At 33.1% G+C, this 25,362-nt stretch overlaps 4 protein-coding genes across 4 annotated transcripts; all 4 read right to left on the minus strand.

Moving 5' to 3' along the window:
* Positions 1-3,442: 3,442 nt before the first annotated feature.
* LOC138239081 (olfactory receptor 1M1-like) lies at positions 3,443-4,420 on the minus strand. Its single transcript, XM_069189709.1, has one exon. It carries the CDS (start codon positions 4,418-4,420, stop codon positions 3,443-3,445), a length of 978 nt encoding a protein of 325 aa, XP_069045810.1.
* A 3,140-nt stretch (positions 4,421-7,560) lies between these two features.
* On the minus strand, positions 7,561-8,517 carry LOC138239082 (olfactory receptor 1-like). The gene has a single exon (XM_069189710.1). The coding sequence runs from the start codon at positions 8,515-8,517 to the stop codon at positions 7,561-7,563; it is 957 nt and encodes a 318-aa protein (XP_069045811.1).
* Positions 8,518-13,732: 5,215 nt separating this feature from the next.
* Positions 13,733-14,689, minus strand: LOC138239128 (olfactory receptor 1S1-like). Its single transcript, XM_069189760.1, has one exon. The coding sequence runs from the start codon at positions 14,687-14,689 to the stop codon at positions 13,733-13,735; it is 957 nt and encodes a 318-aa protein (XP_069045861.1).
* A 1,903-nt stretch (positions 14,690-16,592) lies between these two features.
* LOC138239083 (olfactory receptor 1500-like) lies at positions 16,593-24,534 on the minus strand. The gene is made up of 3 exons (XM_069189711.1): positions 23,583-24,534; positions 22,977-23,008; positions 16,593-16,682 (listed from the first exon to the last, which is right to left on the minus strand). Exons 1-3 carry the CDS (start codon positions 24,532-24,534, stop codon positions 16,593-16,595), a joined length of 1,074 nt encoding a protein of 357 aa, XP_069045812.1.
* Positions 24,535-25,362: the final 828 nt, after the last annotated feature.

Genomic DNA, 25,362 nt, shown 5'->3' on the forward strand with positions numbered 1-25,362 from the left:
CAGTTTATATAGAAATGGGATACAGTGAATTAACAAGACGAGTACATGAATTAATTCCATCTTAAGATTTAAAATTCAAGGACTATATATTTGGCCTCTTAGATTATACAGGTATATTGGTTATACATCACTCTGCAGACTAGTTATTTCACACAGATTTTTAAAATTCAAATACATACACTGCATGGTAAATTAAACAGGACCACAAAAAAATGGGCCCTCCATTCATCTACAAATTCTAAACTCAGTACTTCCTCAATCAGCTGTGTGGTTGCAAGTCTCTTCTTCTACATCAGAAAAAAAATTACTACAAGGCATTGATATGGACCTTGGAGTTAACATATGAGTTTAAATATTGGTAGCCTGCTGATGATTTTTTAAAGGCTGCCTTTGTTAGCTAAGCTCTGCAAGGAAAATAAATCTTAGTTCCAGATTATGGTTTCAATATGGGTATTCTTGGATAGGGTGTCAGATGTTGTCATTCCCTAAATTGAGCAGTGAACTTTCTTTTTTCCATCAGTGTACTGTATATATCCCCCTTTTGTGCAGCATCATGGTGCAGTGGTTAGCAGGGCTGCTTTGCAGTACCAAGACCCTGGGTTTAATTCTGAAACTAGGGTGTTATCTGTGTGGAGGAAGTCCTTTGTAAGTCCTCCCCAGTGTTTGAGTGGGTTTACGCAACATGCTCTAGTTTTCGCCTACAGTTCAAAGAAATGTTGGTAGGTTAATTGGCTTCTGGGAAAATTTGAATTGATACAAGTGTACTGTATGTATGTGCACTACAATGGACAGGCATTCCATTCAGAGTTTGTACTGCCCTACTCCCATTGCTTATAAAGGTGGCACTGGCACCCCATGACCCTCTGTTGGATAAAACGATTATAAATGGATATATAACAATAGTACTAATTCAACTGTATAATATATTACTATAACATTGTAATATATTCATAATAAAAAAAGTTCTGTTTTAGAGTTGCAGCTTTAGTGTGTTCCATATGTATGTCTACTGTACAGTGTGTAACTCACAACTGGTAATCCACCAACACCAAACAGGTGTGAGCCTGGCCAGTTCATGGATAGGTGACCTCCTGGGAAAGTTAACGTTGCTGCTGAAAGAGGTGTTAGTGGGAACAGTAGGGTGTTCAACCTGTGGTCTGTGTTCAAAGATGCACTTCTTCAGATGAGACATAAACAGTCCTGACTCCCATTAAAAATCTTAGAGCAGTTCTCAAAAAGCGTAGGGGTGTTACCTTGATGTCCTAACTAAATTTCCCAATGGACTTTATACATCATGGATTCCTCATATGGGGAAGCCAATATAATAGTTGATGTTTGGTGAATATACTGGTGCACTTTGGCTGCCATTGCATCATCTAGGTGGGTGTTACACATTGGTAATAGTGGAGGGGAGTCCCCTTACCTGTAAAGCTCTTTGAATGCAGTGTCGACAAAAGCACTATATACTGTACATTTAAGTAATTAAATAATTAAAATGACATCGGGTTAAAATCTGACTTTCCTTTACCAAATTACAGTGCAGTTTTGAGAAATAACAGTGTTATACATAGGGGGTTGTGAAAATGATGAATAATTATCAATATGTACAATTTACAATCAATATGTAAATAATCATAATCCTCAATTTGTAAATGATTTTGAGAAGAATATGCCTGAGCTGTTGGTATAGAGGCAAATGCATTCTTTTTTCTCTGGCACAGCTTTGATGAATAGAGAATTAATTCAGGCACACTGAGTTAAACAAATATTTATTGACAAGGACAATACACACAATACAACACACATCATAACATACAACACAGAAGTTATATTGTTTACAAATTTACACACAAGGCATCTAACATGTCTAAATCCTCACCACCCAGAAAAAAGACCACTATGTAGCATTAAAACTCTTATACTGTAATGCCTACAGAGGCCAGAATAAAAGGCAATAAATCACCTTCTAAATCAAACAGAATATGACCTAATGTTAAATCTCTCTCTGTAAACCCAAATACTACAAAATCAATTTTAAAATGCACTCAATAACTAGAAAAGGCCTGTGAGAGATTCTTTACAGAGAAAATCAAAACAATATCCCTCTTAACAGGGTTTAAATACTTAACTGTAATCTGGTCTTTCTGGAAGATCAGGACAAGGAGCTCTCGTCTTCTGCATTTCTGTCCCCTTGTCATTCCATCTGTCTCTTTCTCATCTCTTTCTTTCCCTGCCTGTTTTAAACCGTCTTCCTCGACTGTTGATTGAAACTTAATCTTTTACTCAGAACGTAGTTAACTAAGGCAAATCAAGGTAAACTTTATGATAACTTTGATTTATGAATCTCGTAAAAGCAAAGCAAACATCTCCTTGCTTTGAAACTGGAAATGGTGACACAGGCCAGGTGTTACCACATATCTAGATTCCTCAAGACACTTCAATAGTCACTTACAATATCTGTAAGAATACAAACAGTTTTATTTCATTGGGATTTGATGCACAATAAAAAAATCTGCTGTTCAGAATCTTAACGTAAAATTAAGATGAATATCAAGAAGAATAAGGAGTGGCTAACAAATGTACAATATAGGCATGATCAACCAAAAAGTCCAGAATATGACAAAACACCAGGCTGGCACTATGGAATCCAATAAAAAATCAATTGTATGTTTAGCCTGACTTTCTCTGTCTTGATAAGTGATGTTCCACATGGTTTACAATTTCTATCATCTCCCAATAATGAACATTTGCCAATCTACCATATTACTTTGTTGAGTGGATTTTCACATGGAATGGATGCTTTACAACATACAGTGTACATATGAATTTATCATAGGTATTTTAAACATTAATGGAAGAAACGTAAGAGAAAGGATAGATCCTAATCTTGCACACTTCTGCTCGCCTACCAATTTAAGTCTCACACACCCTCCTTCCATTCTCGTACTAATTCCCTGACTCAGTTCTTCTGGCTAGGCTAGTATTCCCTCAGCTAGGCGAGTTACAACAAATACATATCTTGTCTCTCTTTCACATTCATTAGGATGGAACTACTGAAACATAAGAATTGCCTATAAGAAGGGTTATATAAAGAGGCTTCCATTAAGAACAATTCTATGAGCTACATGAGATCCTACTAGTAAAAAAAGGATACAAAGCCCTTCCTTGGAAAGATCAGTAAAAAGCCCTGCTAACTCATTTGGTGACTAACTGCTTTGCAGCTGCTTTGAAAAACTTAACATAGTCGCACAGAGGATGAAGTAATTCATTTCTGTTTGTACACTCTTGGGATAGTTCCTAGCAATTACATGAATTCAGTATTTTTACACTTTGTGTTTAAGTGTAAGCTACCAGTTTACAATAAACTGGATATACTAAAATATATTTACAACCACATATTATTTGGCTATTTGTACTGGCAACTATTCCAGTGTTTTCAAAATTAACTTTCCATTACTTGGGAAAGTATCTTGTTTCTTTTACAAAACTTTTTAATTGCTTCCATTATCTCATCTGTTTTTAATGTATAAATTATAGGATTCAGCATTGGTGGAATGACAGTAGCTAGGGAAGTATTTATTATTCTAGCATTGGGATGAATAGTGGAACTTAATCCAGCTATGTAAGTAGCTGCTATTGGAAGGTAAAACACTGCTACTAGGATTAAATGGGACGTACATGTTTTCATTGCCTTTAAACGTCCTTCCAATGATGCAATCTTTAACAAGGCAAATATTATACACACATATGATAATGCAATCACCACTAATGGAGCACCAAAAAATATTGTTGTACAGAATATAGCCATTCTGTAATTTGGAGAATTGTCATTGCAAGCCAGACGAAACACTGGGCCATGATCACAAAAATAGCTGTTTATCACAGTTGATCTACAGAAGGACAGTCTGATAAACAGAAGGACAACTGTAATTAATATTGCTGCTGTGACAATCCACACTAGTGACAGAATTACAGTTATTGAATTGTTAGTCATAATGATATGATATTTAAGGGGGAAGCATATAGCAACAAACCTGTCATAGGCCAGTACAACCAAAGTAATTGACTGCATAGAAGAAAAGAAATGTACAAAAAACATATTGGCAAAGCAGGCCTCATATGTGATAAACTGAGAATCAAACAAAAAGGTTTCAATCATCTTAGGAATAAGAGCTGTGCTGCCACACATGTCTACAACAGCCAAATTAAAAATAGCCACATATTTAGGGGTATGAAGACTTCTCTCCATAAATATTATGAACATGATGAAAGAGTTCCCTAAGACAGTAATAGCATAAACAAAGCACATGAAAATGTAATAGGACTTTGCATTAGGTAAGTCTGAAAACCCATTCACATAAAAGAACTGAGGTCGGACAAAAGTATCATTTGGAGAAAATGTTGCATTCAAGGAGCTCATGTCCAATGTTTTCTTCACAGTTGTTTTCTTTGTCCTGCAATTATAGAAGTCATTAACTTATCATTAAATGTTGCGTACCCTGAATGGCATTTACCAAGGTAGGTTTAGGAGATGAAATGTCATTAAAGGGATCTATATGGTACTCTTTTCATTTCTCAAAAGCAAATTTCACCAACAGCAACATACAGTCCATCTGTATTCATACTCTAGCATTAAGGATTACTTGTAGTTCTTGAATTAAATTATTAGTAGAATACGTGGTAGACTTATTTAATATATATGACACATTGTTAATGACTATAAACTTTTGAAAAACTGATCTGAATGTAGAAAACATTGCACCTTTCAAAAGAAATAAGCTGATCTGCATTTAAATACAACTAGTCTTCCGCTTAAATATTCAAATTCATTAAATACCCAATGGTCAAGAGTAAATATAATTATACATTATTAACAGAAAAACTGAATTAAACTTTTAAAATAATGCTTCCAACCAGTTAAAAAATAACAACCTATAGGAAACATACACTTCTTAAAGTATTTTAAGATGGTAGATTCAAGAGCTGCACATAATACACTTTGAGGGAGAAATGCCTAAAAAACTTTATTTTAGATTGATTTCATATATGCCTTTTATTTAAATATTTTTTCATGTATGCCTTTTTACAGTTAATTGTGTAATTGGGTGGCATTATTTAAATGTATTTTGTTAATGATAATTAATAAATGCTAACAGATACGCCCGCAAATTGTATTTATCAAAAAAACTTCACAATCTAAAATGATTTATCTTGAGAAAAATCAGGCATGAGTTTAATGAATTCATAAACCTGCAAATCTTGGAATGCCTTAGTTAGAATATCTTAGACTGCAAACCTTACTTTTCTTTATGTAATTATTGTTCTGTCTGAAAACATTTTTTCACATGAAAAACGTATTTTTTTATATTCTTTGCACATTTGCCAACATTATTCGTAACGTTTCTACAAATTCACGAAATTCGTGTTACTACTGAAACTAGAAAATATTTGTTGGCAATCCATTAGTGAATAAATTATTATAATGTTATTTTTAAGTTATTGTAAATACAAGAATACTAAATAAACATTTAATAATTTATGTCTTATACTTACCCAAGGGATATTAAGATTATTAGCTTAGACTTTCAGGTTTCTTTGACATTTAACACAGTCTTCTGAAATAAAATTATTGTATTTGTACAATGAACCTTAACTTGGTAAAGTAGTTGTTTCCATGTTAGGAATCACAAATGTACACAAGAGTAGAGTGCCATCTTTTATAAATATGGCTTTGTGACGTTTTCTGTTCCCAGCACCTGTGGGCATGACAGTCTGCACTCCAGAGGAAAAATGTCATTTATTCATTGATCTGGGTTCAGTTTTTTTTTAGAACATTAAAAAAATATTAAGAGTCTGCATGTATTTTTCTTGCTGTATTTCCAAGCTCAGTCATGAGATGTCATTAAAGTGCCATTCTAACTTCAGACTTTCTGAAAACGTCCTATCTGAACAGAATATGTTCACAAGCAGTAGTTAAGCAGTTCACTGTAAAGCAGGGGTATTATGGGTGTTAAAGGCAAACAATATATTTTCACTGATTGCTCTGATGATCACATAGAGGTTATACCTGGATCTATTTGCTATCTGGAAGGATATAAAAGTGTGCACTGATTACTTTCATAACCAACTCATGGGCCACCAAGATTTCCTAAGACTGCAAGCTAGTCAGAGGGAGAAATAGTACCAGTACCTGTTCCAGTGCTTATAGGGAAAAGATGTTGCCATTTTTAAAATTAGATATATTTTTTAAAGAGAGCTAATATGATAACATCATTAAGGCTGTTGTTAAAATATACTGTAGATGAGGATAACATTAAAAGGAATCAATTTGTAAATGGATGTGCAAAGCTAACAAGCATTTAGGTTTATTGTTCAGTACATTATAGTTATATCACTAAATGGCTTATGTGAATAAAGTGAATTTATATTCATTTATTTCTCCAAATGGTGTCATAATTGCAATAACAAAGCCTTCTGCTTCTGCAAACCAGCAGGGATCCAATTTTCTGTCAGATACCACATACAGACTTAATTACCATTGTTGTATGTTAATAATCAGGAAGTCATATTTTGAGTTGTGGATGTAATAATATTTTTTTTAAGATACCTAATGCAAGTTGATAGTATCCGGTCAGTTAAAGTACATAGGAAAACCTCATTTAAGAAACTGATTTATAGGAATAAAAAGGATGATGTCAAGTAAATATTGTAAAAGTAATAAGTTCTGTATTTATCAAAAGGTAAAAAAGCTCTCCATATTCTCATACCATTTAATTAAAACATACTGTATACTTTACTAAATGTAATGTATTTTACTTTGTAATTTAAGCAAAGTATAATAATGTGTACTGTATTGCGCTATTTCTGTCATATTGTACTTTATACATATATAGTTTAATTTCAAATAAAATGTAACATTTTGAAATGATCTTGCATTTTTTTATATCTGGTGATAACTTCCCACACAGAGCAAATGATTTAAATTACTATGTGTATAAAAATAAATGAAAATATTGTTGATGACTTACCAAAATATTTGTTATGTATAATTCTGTTGAATTCTAAAAATAATACAATAAAATACTAACTACAAAATGCAGTTCCCAAATTAAAGCATTTAATGCATGACTTAAATGGATTTTATCATGTTAAATAATCTGAAAATACATTTTTTTTCATTAAATTTGTTTTCATTAAATAGAAAACATCCCATCATACAATAGAATACAGAAAAGAATTACTGAGTTAAGTAAACCTTCAATGATTGAAATATGCACCATCGACCCAACCAAAGTCTGAGAAAAGCTGCAGTCCACCTAGGAAAACATTATTAAAGAGGTGCTCACCACATTCCTCAAATGAGAATAAAAGAAGCTGGAGATGGCTTTCCATGTGTTGACATCTACCTTTATAACACCCAGACAAACGGGATGAAACACAGTATTTTATGTCAGGAGAGATAATAATTACTCATTCAAGCAATTGCTTGGCTTTTCTCAAAATGACTAATGAACTGTGTAGCAATAAGAAATTACTACTCCTGATCTTTAACTTTTTGTTTCATACTCGGTTTCTTTTAAATATTTTTTTAATTGATTCTTTAATCTCCTCTGTTTTTAATACATGAATAATAGGATTCAGCAGATATGGAATGGAGCGTGACAGTGAACTACTTAGAATTCTAGCATTTGGATGAAGTGTGCTACTAGATGCTGCAAAGTATATTCCTAATATCGTTAGGTAGAAAACTGCCACCAACATTAGATGGGAAGTACAGGTATTGAATGCTTTCCAGCGTCCTTCTAGTGATGCAATTTTTAATAATGCATATAATATACAAGCATAAGATAATATAATCAGTATTAATGGTACAAAGAGTAATATTGCAATACTAATAAAAGCCATTATTGAATTAGGAAAATTGTCATTGCAAGCAAGACGATACACAGGCCCGTGATCACAGAAGGAGCTCTCTATCACAGTTGATTTACAAAAGGACAGTCTAGTAATTAAAACTACTAGAGTAATTATCATCGCTGTTGCAAAACACCATACTATGGTTATTATCACAATCATCCGATTGTTTGTGATGATGATGTGATAATTCAGTGGAAAACAAATAGCAACAAACCTGTCATAAGCTAGTATAACAAGAGTGAGAGACTGTATGGTAGGAAACAAAAAGGCAAAAAACATATTGGCCAAACAGGCTTCATATGTGATGAACCGAGAATCAAAGAGAAATGTCTCAATCATTTTAGGAATAATAGCTGTGCTGGCACACATGTCAGCTACAGCCAGATTCAAAAGAACCACATACTTAGGGGTGTGAAGACTTCGCTCCATGTATATAATGAATATAATGAAGGAGTTTTCTAATACACATATGACATAAACAAGGCTCAGGAATATATAATAATATTGTATATATGGCATATTAATAACGCCATTTATATAAAACCTCTGAGGCCGAACAAACAGAGAATAAAGTTGAACTGTTGAATTCAAGGAGCTCATGCCAGATTTGTGTCTTGCAGTTGTGTCCCCAGGACCTGTAAATATAAAATTAAATTTAGGTTAATAAAAACTGGGTCCAAATTGAAACCCTATATGTGTAGAATTTTCCCAGGTTTTTCAATATTGTGGCTTGAATATTTCTTTCATGTTGAAGTTCCCAGATCCCCCTACTTTGAAGGGATATATGTTTAACAGAAAAATAGTCTAAGCTTTAAGTGTGACCTCTAATTTTGCTTTAAAATACTAATTTCATGACAAATGTCAGCACAGAAATTTCAAGCCTATGGGTATGTTTTTTTGTTTCTATTGACGAAACAAATGAAAAACATTTTTTGAGGTGCATGGAGCACACTCACACCAGGCCACTTTTTCCTAGAAGCATCACAGCAAGAAATTAAGAACATACAAGCTCAACAAAAACGGGTTGTCCAGGAACTGAACCTAGGGCACCACCACAATAATAATAATAATAGTAGTGCTGATTTTGATGATGATGATTCAGTGTGGCTTCAATGCATTTATACATTCAAAAGATAACTAATGTGGTGTCACAGTTCTTAATATTTTAAAGCAAAATCAGGCTAGCTTATTGTGTTTCAGCATCTAAATTATTGTACCATTTCTATATGTGCGTATCGTGTTTCTGATTCTTTTCTTTCATGTGTTAAAATATATTTGTTTCTCACTAAAGTTGTAAATTCAGTGCATACTGTACCTAAGAAATTTGAAACATTCGATTTTATATACAGTACTCACCTTAACATGTGTGCAAATATTTCTGAAATTGGGAATCTTCCATTAAGTTGGAAGCTATATGCATAAACGGTAATTGAGTACAGCCTTTTATAAATGAAGCTCTTTGATGTCTTTGCTATGAGCTGATGGGGGACTGTTGAATCATAATGTCAACATTAATCATACAGTGCTCAAGAGAACTAAATTTCCCAATAGAAAAGCAAGTTGTGTGAAGGAGAAAGTTAGAATGTACAAAAGTAGAAATTAGGGGGAGAAGCCTTACAAAAGGGGCTATCATGTTGAAAATGTTTATTTTGTACAACTTTACCTACATAAAACTTGACTGTATTAAAAGTTTATTGAGAGTAGATAGGAACAATGCCTAATTCTCACACTAAAAAGGAGAATTAGATATTAACAATTCATTATGTAGTAATCTATTGAGCAGTGTTCTTTTTATTAAGTATAATTTAGGTCATCCTTTATGCTGAACATTAAAGTAAAGGCTAATTTCACACAAATTAAAAAATGAAGTAGTATTCAAAAGTGATAAACATTTCTTTATAAAAAGAGCTGTTTTGCTGTGCATGTCTCATGTCAATTTAAAAGGAACTGCATATGTGTGTGAAGACTATTTATTACTTATGTAATGAGAAAACTGTTCTCTAGACCAGCTAAGACATAAACAAAGCACAGAGCATATAACAGTGCTTTACATATCGATTGTCAGAAAAGCTATTAATATGAAAGCATTGAGATAGAAGAAATCTATCAGAAGACCAGACTCTTTTGCTAATCATGTATCTGTTGCTGTCTCATTGAAGTGTAATTTAATTAGGCATTGTTCAGTGGCATCAGCACTTCCTTGTGGAGATGTGTTGTGTTTTAAAAGTTAACAGAGCATTTCATAATTTCTAACAATGAAAATTATTTAAACTGCGACACTTATCTTCAACCAGAGCTCAAAACATTACAAGGATCCTCAAGAGCACAACAAAGACTGTATTAATTAAAAGATACTTGTATCAGATACATTAGAATCCAAGCTCTTTTATCTAGGCTTTCTTATCGATGCTAAGAAAATGTATCACACAGTAAAAAGTCAAATTTCTGGGGCATCCGTATACCAGAGATTATGGTACCGCTTCGGAAGGGTGTCAACTAGTCAGATTCCAGGACTGGAATTATCTGTTTTATAATTAAGAATATGTAATCACGTATCTAAAGAAATTAATAATGATATTAATTTAAGGATCTAAATATCTAAATATATGTATCTATACATCTCCCCCCCTCCAAAACTCCCTTTTTTTGCTTAAACTAGAAGTTCTTAAGTACAGTACAGTAAGTACTTATTGTACAGTACTTACGGTAGTGCTTTACGCGTTTAGAAAGCTAGGTGTTAGCATAAACTATTAGTAATCAATAATATTAAATTTAACACTAATAAATTGTGTTAATAATAAATTATATTCTACTCTGAGGGGGAGGAAGAATGCCCGAAGAATGCATTCTTCCTCCCCCTCAGAGTAGAATAGAATTTATACAGGATAACAACAACAATAACAACAACAATTTACAAGTTCTGGGAGGAAAAATATGATCAATATTAATAATAATAATAATAAACTTTATTTTATATAGCGCCTTTAAAGGTGGCTCCTCAAAGCGCTTTATAGGATAACCAATGAAACAACAGTGGCTGGGGGTTGAAAATACCTGTGAAATTGGTTTGTTTACAATGTACTGTAGACACAGAGTGTTACACCAACACATTAGCATGTTAAAGCAATTCCATTGAGGAGCCCATAAACATAAACATCATTGTTTTGCTCCTTGATATCTGATCTGCAAGGCCATTTGGCTGCAGCGAATGTGAATTCTGTCTGAAAAAATAAAAGTATTTTAATCAAGATTCCCTTTTAAAATTAACGTGAAACAAAACAAAAACTAAAAATAAGATACAATCTACAGACATTCACAGCATAAACACATCTTAAAACATTTACATATATTGTTAAATTATTACTAAATATTTACTTTAAGTTACTGAAACAGCCAGAATAAAATCGTTGCAATTTTGTTCTCGTTTGGAGGTGGGGATATTCTGACAACAATTGATTTAAAGACAATCTGTCAAAGTGCAATGAAATACAATATTATGGGGGTACCTTTAAAGCGGAGATGACGAAAATAAAGTTTATTATTAATTTGCTGGACAGAGGGGTCAAAGATAGACAAAGATAACGATTTACGTTGCACTGCCAGATTGTGAATCAATAAAAATATTTAATTAAACACAGGTTTGCGATTTAAATGGAAATGGGGTTGACGGGAACTCTTAATCTAAATAAAAATAAAATAAATAAAACAGATTTCGATAGTTAATAACCACTTTTTATGCTCGAAACATTTTTCTTACTCCTGATCAGCTTAAAAATCTGTGTACGCTGTAAGGTTTTTACTTCCTAATTAAACTTTTAAAATACACATTTCGAATAGAAGCAGCATTTGCTGTTTTCTTCTTCCTATGTAGAACAGATCAGCAAGTTTTTTTTTCCCCAGTCAGAGGGGTGTCAGATGGTGTCAGCCAATCACCATTCTGAAGCTTACCGTAATCTCTGGGAAGAGACACCCCAGAATTTTCATGTTAGGAAATTATGAAACGCTCGGTTAAAAGCAAGGGAGATTGTCCGTTATAGTGGACATAAAAACAAGAGTTTGCTGCGGCGTTATTGGAAACCCAATTTTAACACAAATCGCCGGCATTATATCCTAGAAGACACAGACTGGCGCCAGACCGGGAGAATGCCCGGAGCATTAAAGGGATTGGACAGTTTCCAAGTGCTTGTACAATCGATGGAAATGTTCAAATAAATGTGCAAAAGAAATAAACAAATAATTTATTCTTTTATCATATTGGCTAGCTAATGTCCTCTCTTTGCTAGTTACCTGTGGCTGTGTTTCTGTGTTGCATAGCAACAAGTGACTATATTCTCAGGCGGAGGAACGTAAACGGCTTAATTTTCATGTTAAATACTTTTTTTTAAATTAAAATTCATTCTATACAGCAATCGCATATTTGGGGACCGTTTCATAAAACTTTGATGCTTAAAATGTTTAGGAAGAAATGGAAGACTGGTGTGTATTTTTTCTTTAAACTACCAAGACCAGCCATATACAGTACAGTTTACATACAGTAATATGTTTATGTTCCTAAATTTATATCGTTTATGACCTTCAGATGCGTTATGCTCCTCTTCTTTTTATGCTCAGCTACTAAAATTTCCCTTTAGTGGTAAACTTCCATATAAATATTCAATACTAAGCGGATTAAAACTTGCACAGTAAAGAGATTAAATGATTAAATCTTTTCACTACCGACCAATGCACCACGAGTGCCTCTGTCGGTCATTTTGGCCAGCCAATCACTTACTGCGGTAGACTGCGGTGGCTTGAGGGTAGTTGCCCGCGGTACGGGTTTGTACCATGAACTTTGAATGGCTGCATCTGTACTTTACTAAATGTAATGTATTGCACTATTTCTGTTAAATCGTACTTTCAACATATATAGTTTATTTGGATGTTTTAAGTATTTTCTATGCTTTTCACAGAAAGCTCAGTAAAAAAAATAAAAAACACAGTTACGAAATATAATTCCAAGATAAGGTACTAAAAAATCATTGATTTTATAACTAAGAATTATTATAAATCTTTTAAAAATATCAAATAAAGTGTAAAATTTTGTAAAAAGACTATGTTTTTTTACGTTTTGCAATTAATTCTCACACAGAGCAAATGATTACCCATAATATGGCTACAGCATACATATTAATATTAAAAACCAGATGTGAAATTATCAGTTAAATAATTATGTGTGTAAAGTAAATTAAAATATTGTTGATGATTTACCAAAATATTTGTTATGTATAATGCTGTTGCATTCTAAAAATAATTTAATAAAATACTAACTACAAAATGCAATTCCCACATTAAAGAATTTAATGCATGACTTAAATGGATTTTATCATGTTAATGAATCTGAAAATACATTTTCAGAGTAATTTATTTTCATTAAATAGAAAACATCCCATTATACAATAGAATACAGAAAATAATTAAGTAAATAATTAAGTTAAGTAAACCTTCATTGATTGAAATAAATTAATGCAGTTTATCTTGCTGCTAATGCACAATCCACCCTACCAAAGTCTGAGAAAAGCTGCAGTCCACCTAGAAAAAACATTATTAAAGAGGTGCTCACCACATTCCTCAAATGAGAATAAAAGTAGCTGGATATTGCTTTCCACGTGTTGGCATCTAACTTTATAACACCCAGACAAATGGGATGAAATACATTGTCAAGAGAGATACTAATTACTCATTCGAGCAATTGCTTTGGCTTTTGTCAAAATGACTAATGAACTGTGTACTGTAGCAAGAAGAAATGTGTACTCCTCTTGATCTCTAACTTTTTGTTTCATACTCGGTTCCTTTTGAATATGTTTTTAATTGATTCTTTAATCTCCTTTGTTTTTAATGCATGAATAATAGGGTTCAGTAGATATTGAATGGAGCTTGACAGTGAAGTACTTAGAATTCTAGCATTTGGATGAAGTGTGCTGGTAACTGCTACAAAGTATATTCCTAATAGAGGTAGGTAGAAAACTGCCACCAACATTAGATGGGAAGTACAGGTATTGAATGCTTTCCAGCGTCCTTCTAGTGATGTGATTTTTAATAATACAAATAATATACAAACATAAGATAATATAATCAGTATTAATGGTACAAAGAGTAATATTGCAATACCAATAAAAGCCATTATTAAATTTGGAGAATTGTCATTGCAAGCAAGACGATGCACAGGTCCATAATCACAAAAGTAGCTCTCTATCACAGTTGATCTACAAAAGGACAGTCTAGTAATTAAAACTACTAGAGTAATTATTATCACTGTTGCAAAACCCCATACTATGGTTATTATCACAATCATCTGATTGTTTGTGATGATGATGTGATAATTCATTGGAAAACAAATAGCAACAAACCTGTCATAAGCTAGTATAACAAGAGTGAGAGACTGCATGGTAGGAAACAAAAAGGCAAAAAACATATTGGCCAAACAGGCTTCATATGTGATGAACCGAGAATCAAAGAGAAATGTCTCAATCATTTTAGGAATAAGAGCTGTGCTGGCACAAATGTCTGCTACAGCCAGATTCAAAAGAGCCACATACTTAGGGGTGTGAAGACTTTGCTCCATGTATATAATTAATATAATGAAGGAGTTTTCTAACACACATATGACATAAACAAGGCTCAGGAATATATAATAATATCGTATATACGGCATATTGATAATGCCATTGATATAAAACCCCTGAGGCCGGACAAACAGAGAATAAAGAGGAACTGTTGAATTCAAGGAGCTCATGCCAGATTTGTGTCTTGCAGTTGTGTCTCCAGGATCTGTAAATATAAAATGAAACGGAGTTTAATAAAAAATGGGTCCAAATCAAAACCCTATATATGTAGAATTTTACCAGGTTTTTCAATATTGTGGCTTGAATATTTCTTTCATGTTGACATTCCCAGATCCTCCTACTTTGAAGAGACATATTATTTACATAAAAATAGTCTAAACTTTAAGTGTGACCTCAAATTTTCTTTAAAATACTAATTTCATGACCAATGTCAGCACAGACATTTCAAGCTTTTGGGTGTTTTGGATGTTTTTTTGTTTCTATTGCCGAAACAAATAAAAAAAACATTTTTTGAAGTGCATGGAGCACACTCACACCAGGCCACTTTTTCCTATAAGCATCACAGCAAGAAAAAAGTAACATACAAACTCAACAAAAATGGCTGTCCAGGAACTGAACCTAGGGCACCACCACAATAATAATAATAATAATAATAATAATAATAATAATAATAATAATAATAATAATAATAATAATAATAATAATAATAATAATAATAATGATAATGATAATAATAATAGCGCTGATTTTGATGATGATTGAGTTTGGCTTTAATGCATTTATACATTCAAAAGATAACTAATGTGGTGTCACAGTTCTTAATATTTTAAGGCAAAATCAGGCTACATTATTGTGCTTCAGCATCTAAATTATTGCACCATTTCTATATGAGCGTATCATGTTTCTGATTCTTTTTTCTTTCACATGTTAAAATACATTTGTTTCTTATTAAAGTTGTAAATTCAGTGCATACGGTACCTAAGAAATTTGAAACATTAGATTTTATATACAGTACTCACCTTAACGTGTGCAAATATTTCTGGAAGCTTATATATATATAAGTTGGAAGCTATATGCATAAACTGTGATTGAGTACAGCCTTTTATTAATGAAGCTCTTTGATGTCTTTGTTATGAGCTGATGGGGGACTGTTGAATCATCTCTATGTCAACATTAATCATACAGTGCTCCGGAGAACTCAATTTCCCAATAGAAAAGTAAGTTTACTTATGTAATGAACATGAGAAAACTGTTCTCTAGACCAGCTAAGACATAAACAAAGCACAGAGCATATAACAGTGCTTTACATATTGATTGTCAGAAAAGCTATTAATATGAAAGCATTGAGATAGACGAAATCTATCCGAAGACCAGACTCTTTTGCTAATCATGTATCTGTTGCTGTCCCAATGAAGTGTAATTTAATTAGGCATTGTTCAGTGGCATCAGCACTTCCTTGTGGAGATGTGTTGTGCTTTGAAAGTTAAAAACATTTTACACCTTTTATTTTAAACAATAGAAACAACAAAGTAACTTAGAAACTTTTTGTGTTACTCCCTCAGGCATGTCAAATATCATATTCACTTGCTTGTCTCATTACACATTAAGGCATTGTCTCCTACTTTCTAACAAGTAATGTTTGATATAAAGTAGAGAATGTTATTGTCATTTAATTTATTTATACAACCTAGAGCTATGTAAATACAGCCTATTTGAACTAAGAAAATAAAACATTTCATTTTTTTCTGTTGTTGTAATAAACTATAATTCATATAATGTACTGGGTGTTACAAGGTGTATTGTACTTCATAGATGGATAAAGTTTCTCATGCAAATGTGCCTTTTTTGGCACTGACACAACTTATCACAATTGCTATTTTGTTAAATTGTTTCAGTCAAAGATAAATACTTATTTTCATTTGCACAGCAACTTAACTTACAGGTCTTATGACAAATAAGTTTCCATTAGCTCTTCAGCAGCCCACTGAAATGTACTGTACAGTATAGACAAATAACAAGATGAACTGCCAAATGTTGTAGCTTTCTTTTTCTTCATTTTGTTTTATGCACACCTTACTGTGGACCAACAAATGTCCACAACAGGCTAACAATCTCAGGAACAATTCCCAAATACTCCCACAGTTTTGGAGAACCAACAAAGTGCTGCAGAGACACAACAGGGCAAAACATAAAGCTGTTATTGAGGCCAGAAAACTGACAAGTATATAATCTTTTTTATAATATTTTATAAAAAAACTTGCCATGTGTGCTTCATTTGATATGAGTATTCAAAACTATCTAATTAATGTGCTCATAAAATTAAATTATATTTTGAATTTAAGGAAACAAAGTGCACCATGTACATTTGAAACAGCCAAATCCACTTTAAATTTTATGGTTCCTCAAAAGTTATTAGTACCTTTTTATTTAAAACTGTATTTTTGCTTTACAATTCTCCTCAGTTTTTAAACAATAAATGATGTGATTCAGCATCAGTGGATTTGTGGAAGACAAGGATATATTTAAAATTCGGGCTTTTGGAAATATGGTAGAAAATAATGCATTAATGTAGTCACATATTTGAAGGTAAATCAGAGTTACTAAGACTAGATTGGAAGGTTTTCATTGTTTTTAAATACTCTTTCCATGATGTACAGTAACTTTCAACAGTTCAAATAACAATACACACATAAGATAATGCAATCAGATTCATTGGTATCAAAGGAAAACTGAAAAACATATTCATACATAAATGTGACATGGAGAATTATTTCAGGCTTTTTGATACACAGGTCCTAAAAGACAAAAATACCTTTTAATCTCAATAGAGTTACAGAATGACATTCTGGTAACTAAACCAACACATCATCCTCTAAAGTTCAGCAGTCAGAGTCCATATTACTGCCAGATTCAAAACCATCTGTCCACTAGAGATAATGCTCTAATAGCTTAATGGAAAGCATACAGTATAGCAACATACCTGTCAAAAGATAGTACAAGAGACAGTGACTGCATGAAAGTAAAAACATACACAAAAATCATACTGACCAAGCTGGCTTCATAATGTAGCGCTCTCAGGTTCACATGGGTATGTGCCCTCTCCACTGCCGCCTCCTACCACTGGGGACTCAAACCCGGGCCTCTGGCATCAGTCAACAGGGACCCAGCCAGCTGAGCTAAAGGGAAATCTCCCATCAGCCCGGTGGCTGCGGTCCCTGCTATTCACAGGGAAGGGCGGTGACGTCACCGCTCTGGTAAGCCGGCTCGCACAACCTGCAATGTCGGCCTTATGCGTTACAATATCTTATGAACTAGGAATAAAAGAGAAAGGTCTCAATCATCTTATTAGTAAGGGCTGTGCTGCTACATATGTTATCTATGTTATCCACAGGCAAATCAAAACATGGCCACAAACTTTGGCGAATGAAGTCTTTCCTCCATGTACAGTATAGTACATAAAGAGCACAACGAAACAGTTTGCAAAACAGTTACAGTACAAGTTTTCCCTAGTTCTCTTTGACAGATATAAATAAACAACAGAACATAGTAATGCTTTACATACAGTATGGTTGCTAATTTTACTTGTTCAGTTTCTATTTTAAAAGAAATTAATTGTAGGAATATCAAATATCAGTCAGGTGATCATTGTTTTGTACTCACCAAAGACATTTGGAGATTTACAAAGAATGAGGAAGAGAAAGTTATCCAAAGTGTTTTTTCAATGTTTAAATCAAAACTCTCTCAGCTTTTTGGATTTGTATGTCACAGGAATCCAGAGTTGTTTGTTAATCACAGTTCTGTGATGTTTTTAGTTTGTGATTTTAGCTTGAAATTTAGCTAAGGAATTTACCTACTATAGAAATATCATGCTCAGTGTTCTGTGTTCTGTTCTTAAAACACATCAGCATTAATAGCAGAATCAAAACGGTAAAGAGGAACATGTTTGAGTTTCTACTTTGCTTTTAAAACATTGTTTTCATTCAAGGGTCTCATTAAATCTGAAATCTATTTTAACAAGTACATTTTGATGTAAACTTGAGAATTTTAGTGTATTTAAATCCACTTGATCATCTTGGAAGAATGCAGAATAGAGGGATGCAGTTTCACATGCTAAATTTTGCTATACAGTATTTATCACAATTAAAAAGTCTACAAATATCTACAATAACAAATGAATGAAACTTTCAAATCATTTAAAAATTAAATGATTAAACTAGGTTCTTTAGCATTTTATCTTGTTGTTTATGCACACTCCAACCTACCAGAGGTTGAGAAAAGCTATAGTGTTCCTAGAAAAAACATATCATGTTAAAGAGGTGCTCACCATGTTCCTAGAATGAGAATAAAAGCTACTGGAGACAGCTTTCTGTGTAGTGATATCTAACTATTATTACACCCAAACAAAAGGAATGAACCACAATGTTTTATAACAGACATGATAATACTTACTAATCCAAGCAACGGCTTTAGCTTTTGTCAGAATGAACTGTGTAGCAACAAGAAATTACTACTCCTCTTGATCTCTGACTTTTTGTTTCAATCTCAGCTCCTTTTGATTATTTTTTAAAATTATTCTATAATCTCCTCTGTTTTTAATACATAAATAATAGGGTTCAGTAGATATGGAATGGAGCTTGACAGTGAAGAACTTAGAATTCTAGCATTTGGATGAAGCGTGCTGCTGGATGCTGCAATGTATGTCCCTAATATTGGTAGGTAGAAAACTGCTACCAACATTAGATGGGAAATACAGGCATTGAATGCTTTCCAGCGTCTTTCTAGTGATGCGATTTTTAATAATGCATATAATATACAAGCATAAGATAATATAATCAGTACTAATGGTACAAAGAGTATTATAGCAATACTAATAAAAGCCATTATTAAATATGGAAAATTGTCATTGCAAGCAAGACGATACAGAGGTCCATGATCACAAAAGTAACTGTCTATCACAGTTGATTTACAAAACGAGAGTCTGGTAATTAAAACTACTAGAGTCATTATTATCACTGTTGCAAAACCCCATACTATAGCTACTTTCACAATCATGCGATTGTTTGTGATGATGATATGATTATTAGGAGGCCATGATTAGTAAGGGCCAATGGGAAATTTGGCCAGGACGCCGGGGTTACACTCATACTCTTTTCAATGACCACAGACAGTCAGGACCTCGGTTTTATGTTTAATCTGAAGGACGGCGCCTGTTTACAGTATAGTGTCCCCGTCACTATACTGGGGCATTAGTACCCACATGGACCGCAGGGTGAGCACCCCCTGCTGGCCCCACTAACACCTCTTCCAGAAGCAACCTTAGTTTTTCCCAGGAGGTCTCCCATCCAGGTACTGACCAGGCTCACACCTGCTTAGCTTCAGTGGGTCGCCAGTTGTGAGTTGCAGGGTGATATGGTTGCTGGCATCTCATATACTGTTGTGCATGTCTTCTCATGTCAATTTAAAAAGCTACATTCCGTACATTGATGTGTGGAGACTTTACTTTTATTATGTACATGCACAGTATATAAAGAAATCTGTTCTCTATCCACAGAGAATATAACAGTGCTTCACGTATTGATTGTCAGAAAATCCATTCATATAAAGCATTGAGATTGAAGAAATGTATCTGGAGAGCCTGTACATTTAACTTTTGACTCTGCTTTAACAGATTTGCAGCAAATGTCAATAGGGTTATTAATTAAGCAAACTGTAGGCATGAGAAAATGACATCATTTGCATACAAGATGTACATGAATTAATTTTTGATAATGCAGAGGTACTGTATTACAAACACATTTCTAATATTGCATTATAAGTTTCTTGATTTCTAACCTTATCTCTTTTCACATTTGCATTTCAATTTAAAAAATACAAATGTAGAAATATGAAAGAACACTCTAAGCATCTTTGTACATCACTTGAATATAGTTAAAGGTAATGTCATCCAAATACAAACAGGTTACAATGCATGGGGGTGGGAAAGCTATCTTTCCCATTTGTTTTTTAAAAATCTCTCTCTGCCCTTCAGATCATTAATTTACTGTAGCAAAAGACACAAAAAGAGTACTGTATCTGTAGTTTTTTGCTGTACCATTGAAGTGTAATTGCAATCAGTGGCATCAGCTCTTTCTTATGGAGATGTGTTGTATTTTTAAAGTAAAAAACATTTTACACCTTTTTATTTTTTACAATATACACAGAAATGAAAAGGTAAAGTAAAAAGTGTTTGTGTTGCTCCCTCAGGCATGTGAATATCTTATTCATTTGCCGATCTCATTACACATTAATACATTGTCTCCTACAGTACATTTTAATTATGTTTGATGTAAAGTAAAGAATGTCAGTATATTAAAATTTATTCATACAACTTAGAGCTATGTAAAATACTTCCCATTAGAGCTAAGAAAATATTTTCTATTTTTTCTGCTGTTGTAATAAACTACAATTGAATTACTGAAGTCCAAGATGTATTACATGGATAAATGTTCTCGTGCAAATGTGTATCACCGATATAACTTTTCACAAACTCTATTTAGATTTTGATCATTTTAATTTGCATGCTTATTTCCACTTACACAACAACTACATTATGACATTTTTTTCCCATTAGCTCTTTGGTAAGACCATTGAAATATGAATAGACAAATAACAATTTGAACTATCCAGTGTTGTAGTTTTATTTTTCTTCATTTTGTTTCATGTAGTCCTAACCATACCAACTGCTTGGGTATATTCTTGACAAACTATCTACAAGCTAGGAATAAAATGATTTAATTTAATTAATTTTATTAATCCACTCAATCAATTCCTGATATTCATTGTTTTTGATAACCCCTTATTTGTAACAATATTTTGCACACTTGATGTATCTATAATATTTTTGATAATGCACAGGTACAGTATGACAAACTGAATTAGAAGTTGCTTGTGTTCTAACCTTAGCTATTTTAACTAAATAAATACAAACGTAGAATGCCAAAGAACAAACAAATAAACTTTGTACATTAGCCAAATATAATTAGAGGTTATATCTCCCAAATACACAGTACTAACAGGTTACAAAGCATAGAGATGTAATTCTCAATTTTTAGAGATTAATACACTGCTCACACAGATGGAGGCAATGATTTCCAACTGCTCCACAGGGAGGGGTAATAAGAAAGGGGATATTCAGTATTCCGCTCCCTACCCCCATATTCTTACACTGTGCCCTAGCCCCCTGTCTTGTCCTTTAGCAGCTTCTCCTCTAACACTGCACTTTATAAAAAGGGGTTACCCATAACAGTCACTCTCTTAGCAGCACACCCTGAGCCTCAATTCTTCACGTACTGTTTCACTAGGCCTTTCTACAAGCCCTGGACTTTCTTGATTACTCCACCCCCCTGCTCTTTTCTCAACTTGGTCTGCATTTTTGCTGACCCATGCCAACGCATCTGACACATCCCTCACTTCTAACAACACAACCATGTTTCTACATTTTCTTTTCAAGGAGAAGTCTCACTCTTGAAGCTTTCAAGTAATTTCAGCTATTGCGGTCCTACTTCTTGAGCAGTTGGTGTGGGGGAATCTGCTGTCCCAGAAAGGCTCTAGTGTGCACACGATACATTGCTCAAGTAGTTGACAAGTATTGGAAAATAAAGCATAGTTGCTAAGATCAGGAGGGAAGTGCCAGTTTTCATTGCTTTTAAATACTTTCTACCTCAATTACATTTTCAACAATGCAAATACAATGTACACATAAGATGATGCAATCAGATTTATTGCTATAAAAAGGACAACTTAAATACATATTTGTGCATAAATATGACTTGGAGAATTATTACAGGCAATTTAATACACAACTCCATGGACAAAGAAATAGCGTTTTTATCACAATAGAGATACAGAATGACAATCTGGTAACTAAACCAACACCCATCCACAAAAGGGGAGCCGTCAGAATCCATACTACTGCAGGATTCAAAACCATCTTGCCCCTAGTGGTAATGATCTAATAATTTAATGGAAAGCATATACAGTAGCAAAAAGCTGTCAAAGGGTAGTACAAGAGTTAGTGACTGCATGAAGTTCACTAACACAAAAATGATACTGAACAAGTTGGCTTCATATTGAATAGAGTAGGGTTCGAAGGGAAAGGTCTCAATCATTTTAGGATTAAAAGCTGTGCTTCTACCCATCTCAATATAATTGAGCCAAATTAAAACATGACCACATACTTTGGTGTATGAAGGCTTTGTTCCATGCACAGTGTTTAATGAGCATGATGAAAAAGGTTGCAACACAGCTACAGTGTAACAGTATTGTCTAGTTCTTTTGCACAATTACAAAATAAACAAAGAACAAGAAATATTCTAATACTTTACATACGTTAGCTATATTTACCAGTTCCAATTCTGTTTAACAAGAAATGCAACTGTGGGAATTTCAAAAATGAAGTCACTGCTGTTTTGTACTCACCAAGGTTTCCAGCTTGTTTCTTAGCTGTTGAAGACAAAACTGTCAAAGCTCTTAATCATTTATTATATGTCACTAGAATTCAGAGTCTTTTATTTATCTTGGCTCTGTGATGTTGCAAAATCAAGAAGTTGAAAAGGAACATGTTTGTGGTTCTGCTTTTAAAACATTTTATTATTTCACAGATCTTGTTAAATATGAAAACATTGGCTCCTACCTCTTTTATCAAGCACATTTTGATATAAACTACAGAATTTCATTGCATTTACTGTAAATCCACTTGTTCTTTTTAGAGATATGCAACATTTTGTAGAATTAAGAAAAATAAGTTTTCCCTGTTGTGTTAATCTAATTAGAATACAATTCAATAACTGAAGTGTACTATGTGTTACAGGGCACATGATGTGTCTCGTGAAAATTACTGACAATTCAAAATTGACAACAAATTAATATCACGATAAAAAATATCTACAATATACTGTAAAACAAATGAAACTTCAAAATAGCAACCAAAACTAAAAGATTAAATGAGATGATTCATCTTGGCTTTGATCAAAATAACGAATAAACTATGTAGCAGCAAGAAATGACTAAATCCTCAGCATCATGTTCGGTTCCTTTTTATTATTTTTTTAAATGATTCTTTGATCTCCTCTGTTTTTAAAGCATGAATAAAAGGGTTCAGTAGAGATGGAATGGAGCACGACAATGAAGTACTTAGAACTCTGATATCTGGATTAATTTTGCTGGTTATTGCTGCAAAGTATATTCCTAATATTGGTAGGTAGAAAACTGCAACCAACATTAGATGGGAAGTACAGGTATTGAATGCTTTCCTACGTTCTTCTTGTGATGCAATTTTTAATAATGCAAATAATATACAAATATAAGATAATATAATCAGTACTAATGGTACTAAGAGAACTGTTGTAATATTGAAAAATGCCATTACTAAATTTGGATATTTATCATTGCAAGCAAGATAATACACAGGTCCGTGATCACAAAAATAGCTCTCTATCACAGTTGATTTACAAAAGGACAGTCTGGTAATTAAAACTACAGTTATAAGTATTATTGTTACTGCAACACTCCATACTGTGGTTATTATTACAATCATCCTATTGTTTGTGATGATTATATGATAATTCAGTGGAAAACAGATAGCAACAAACCTGTCATAAGCTAGTATAACAAGAGTGAGAGACTGCATGGTAGGAAATAAAAAGGCAAAAAACATATTGGCCAAACAGGCTTCATACGTGATGAACCGAGCATCAAAGAGAAATGTCTCAATCATTTTCGGAATAATAGCTGTGCTCGTACACATGTCAGCCACAGCAAGATTAAAAAGAGCCACATACTTAGGGGTGTGAAGACTTCGCTCCATGGATATAATAAATAAAATTAATGAATTTCCCATCACAGATATAACATAAACAAGGCTTAAGAAAATAAAATAATATCGTATGTATGGCATATTGATAAAGCCATTGATATAAAATCCCTGAGGTTTAACAAAAAGGCTGTAGACAGGAGCTGCTGCGTTAAAGGAGTTCATGGTAAATGTGTGTCTTGCAATTCTTTTTCCAGGACCTGTAAATAAAAGATGAACTCCGGTTTAATAAAAAATGTGTCCAAATCTAAACCATATATCTATCTGATTTTTCAGGGCAAATAAAATATTGTGACTTGAATTTTCCTTGCATGTTGAAGGCGGGTTTTATTAAGAGACAGTCTAAAGGTTAAAAAAAACCTCTAGTTTCTCTTTAAAATACCAGTTGTATAACAAGTGTAAGCATTGAAATTTCAAGCTATGTATTGATCTTATTAGACAAATGAAAAAAAACTTTTTTTATGGTGCATGGAATAGCAATAAAATTTGAATGAATGGTATGCAGATTTGGCTATAAAGTCTGATCTACTTTACATCAATTTCCTAACCGCTTTATGTGGTATGTCTTTATTTGGAAAAGATAGGGGCATTATGTCTTTGAGCTGTGGAAAGAAACTGGAGGAAACTGAGGATACCCACATGGAAAATATACTGTACCAGCTTCACGCAGATACCACCCAGGAAAAGCCCTAGCACTATGACAGAGTAATGCAATAATAAAAATAATAATAATAAAAATAATAATAATAATAATAATAATAATAGTAATGTGTTGCATTTACAGCACTGTCTATCTCTTTATGCATTAAAAAAAAATTGCTGTATTGTCGCAGTTTATTATTATTAAGACAATATCAGGCCAGCTGATTGTGCCTCAACATCTAAATCATTGTAGTTTCTTTATGATTTTCTCATGTATCATTTTCTTCTTGCACGTTAAATTATATTCTTTTAACTGACATTCTTAATAAGATGCCTATTGTACCTAAGATA

The sequence above is a fragment of the Lepisosteus oculatus genome, chromosome 5, assembly GCF_040954835.1.
Source record: "Lepisosteus oculatus isolate fLepOcu1 chromosome 5, fLepOcu1.hap2, whole genome shotgun sequence".
Taxonomy (NCBI): Eukaryota; Metazoa; Chordata; class Actinopteri; order Semionotiformes; family Lepisosteidae; genus Lepisosteus; species Lepisosteus oculatus.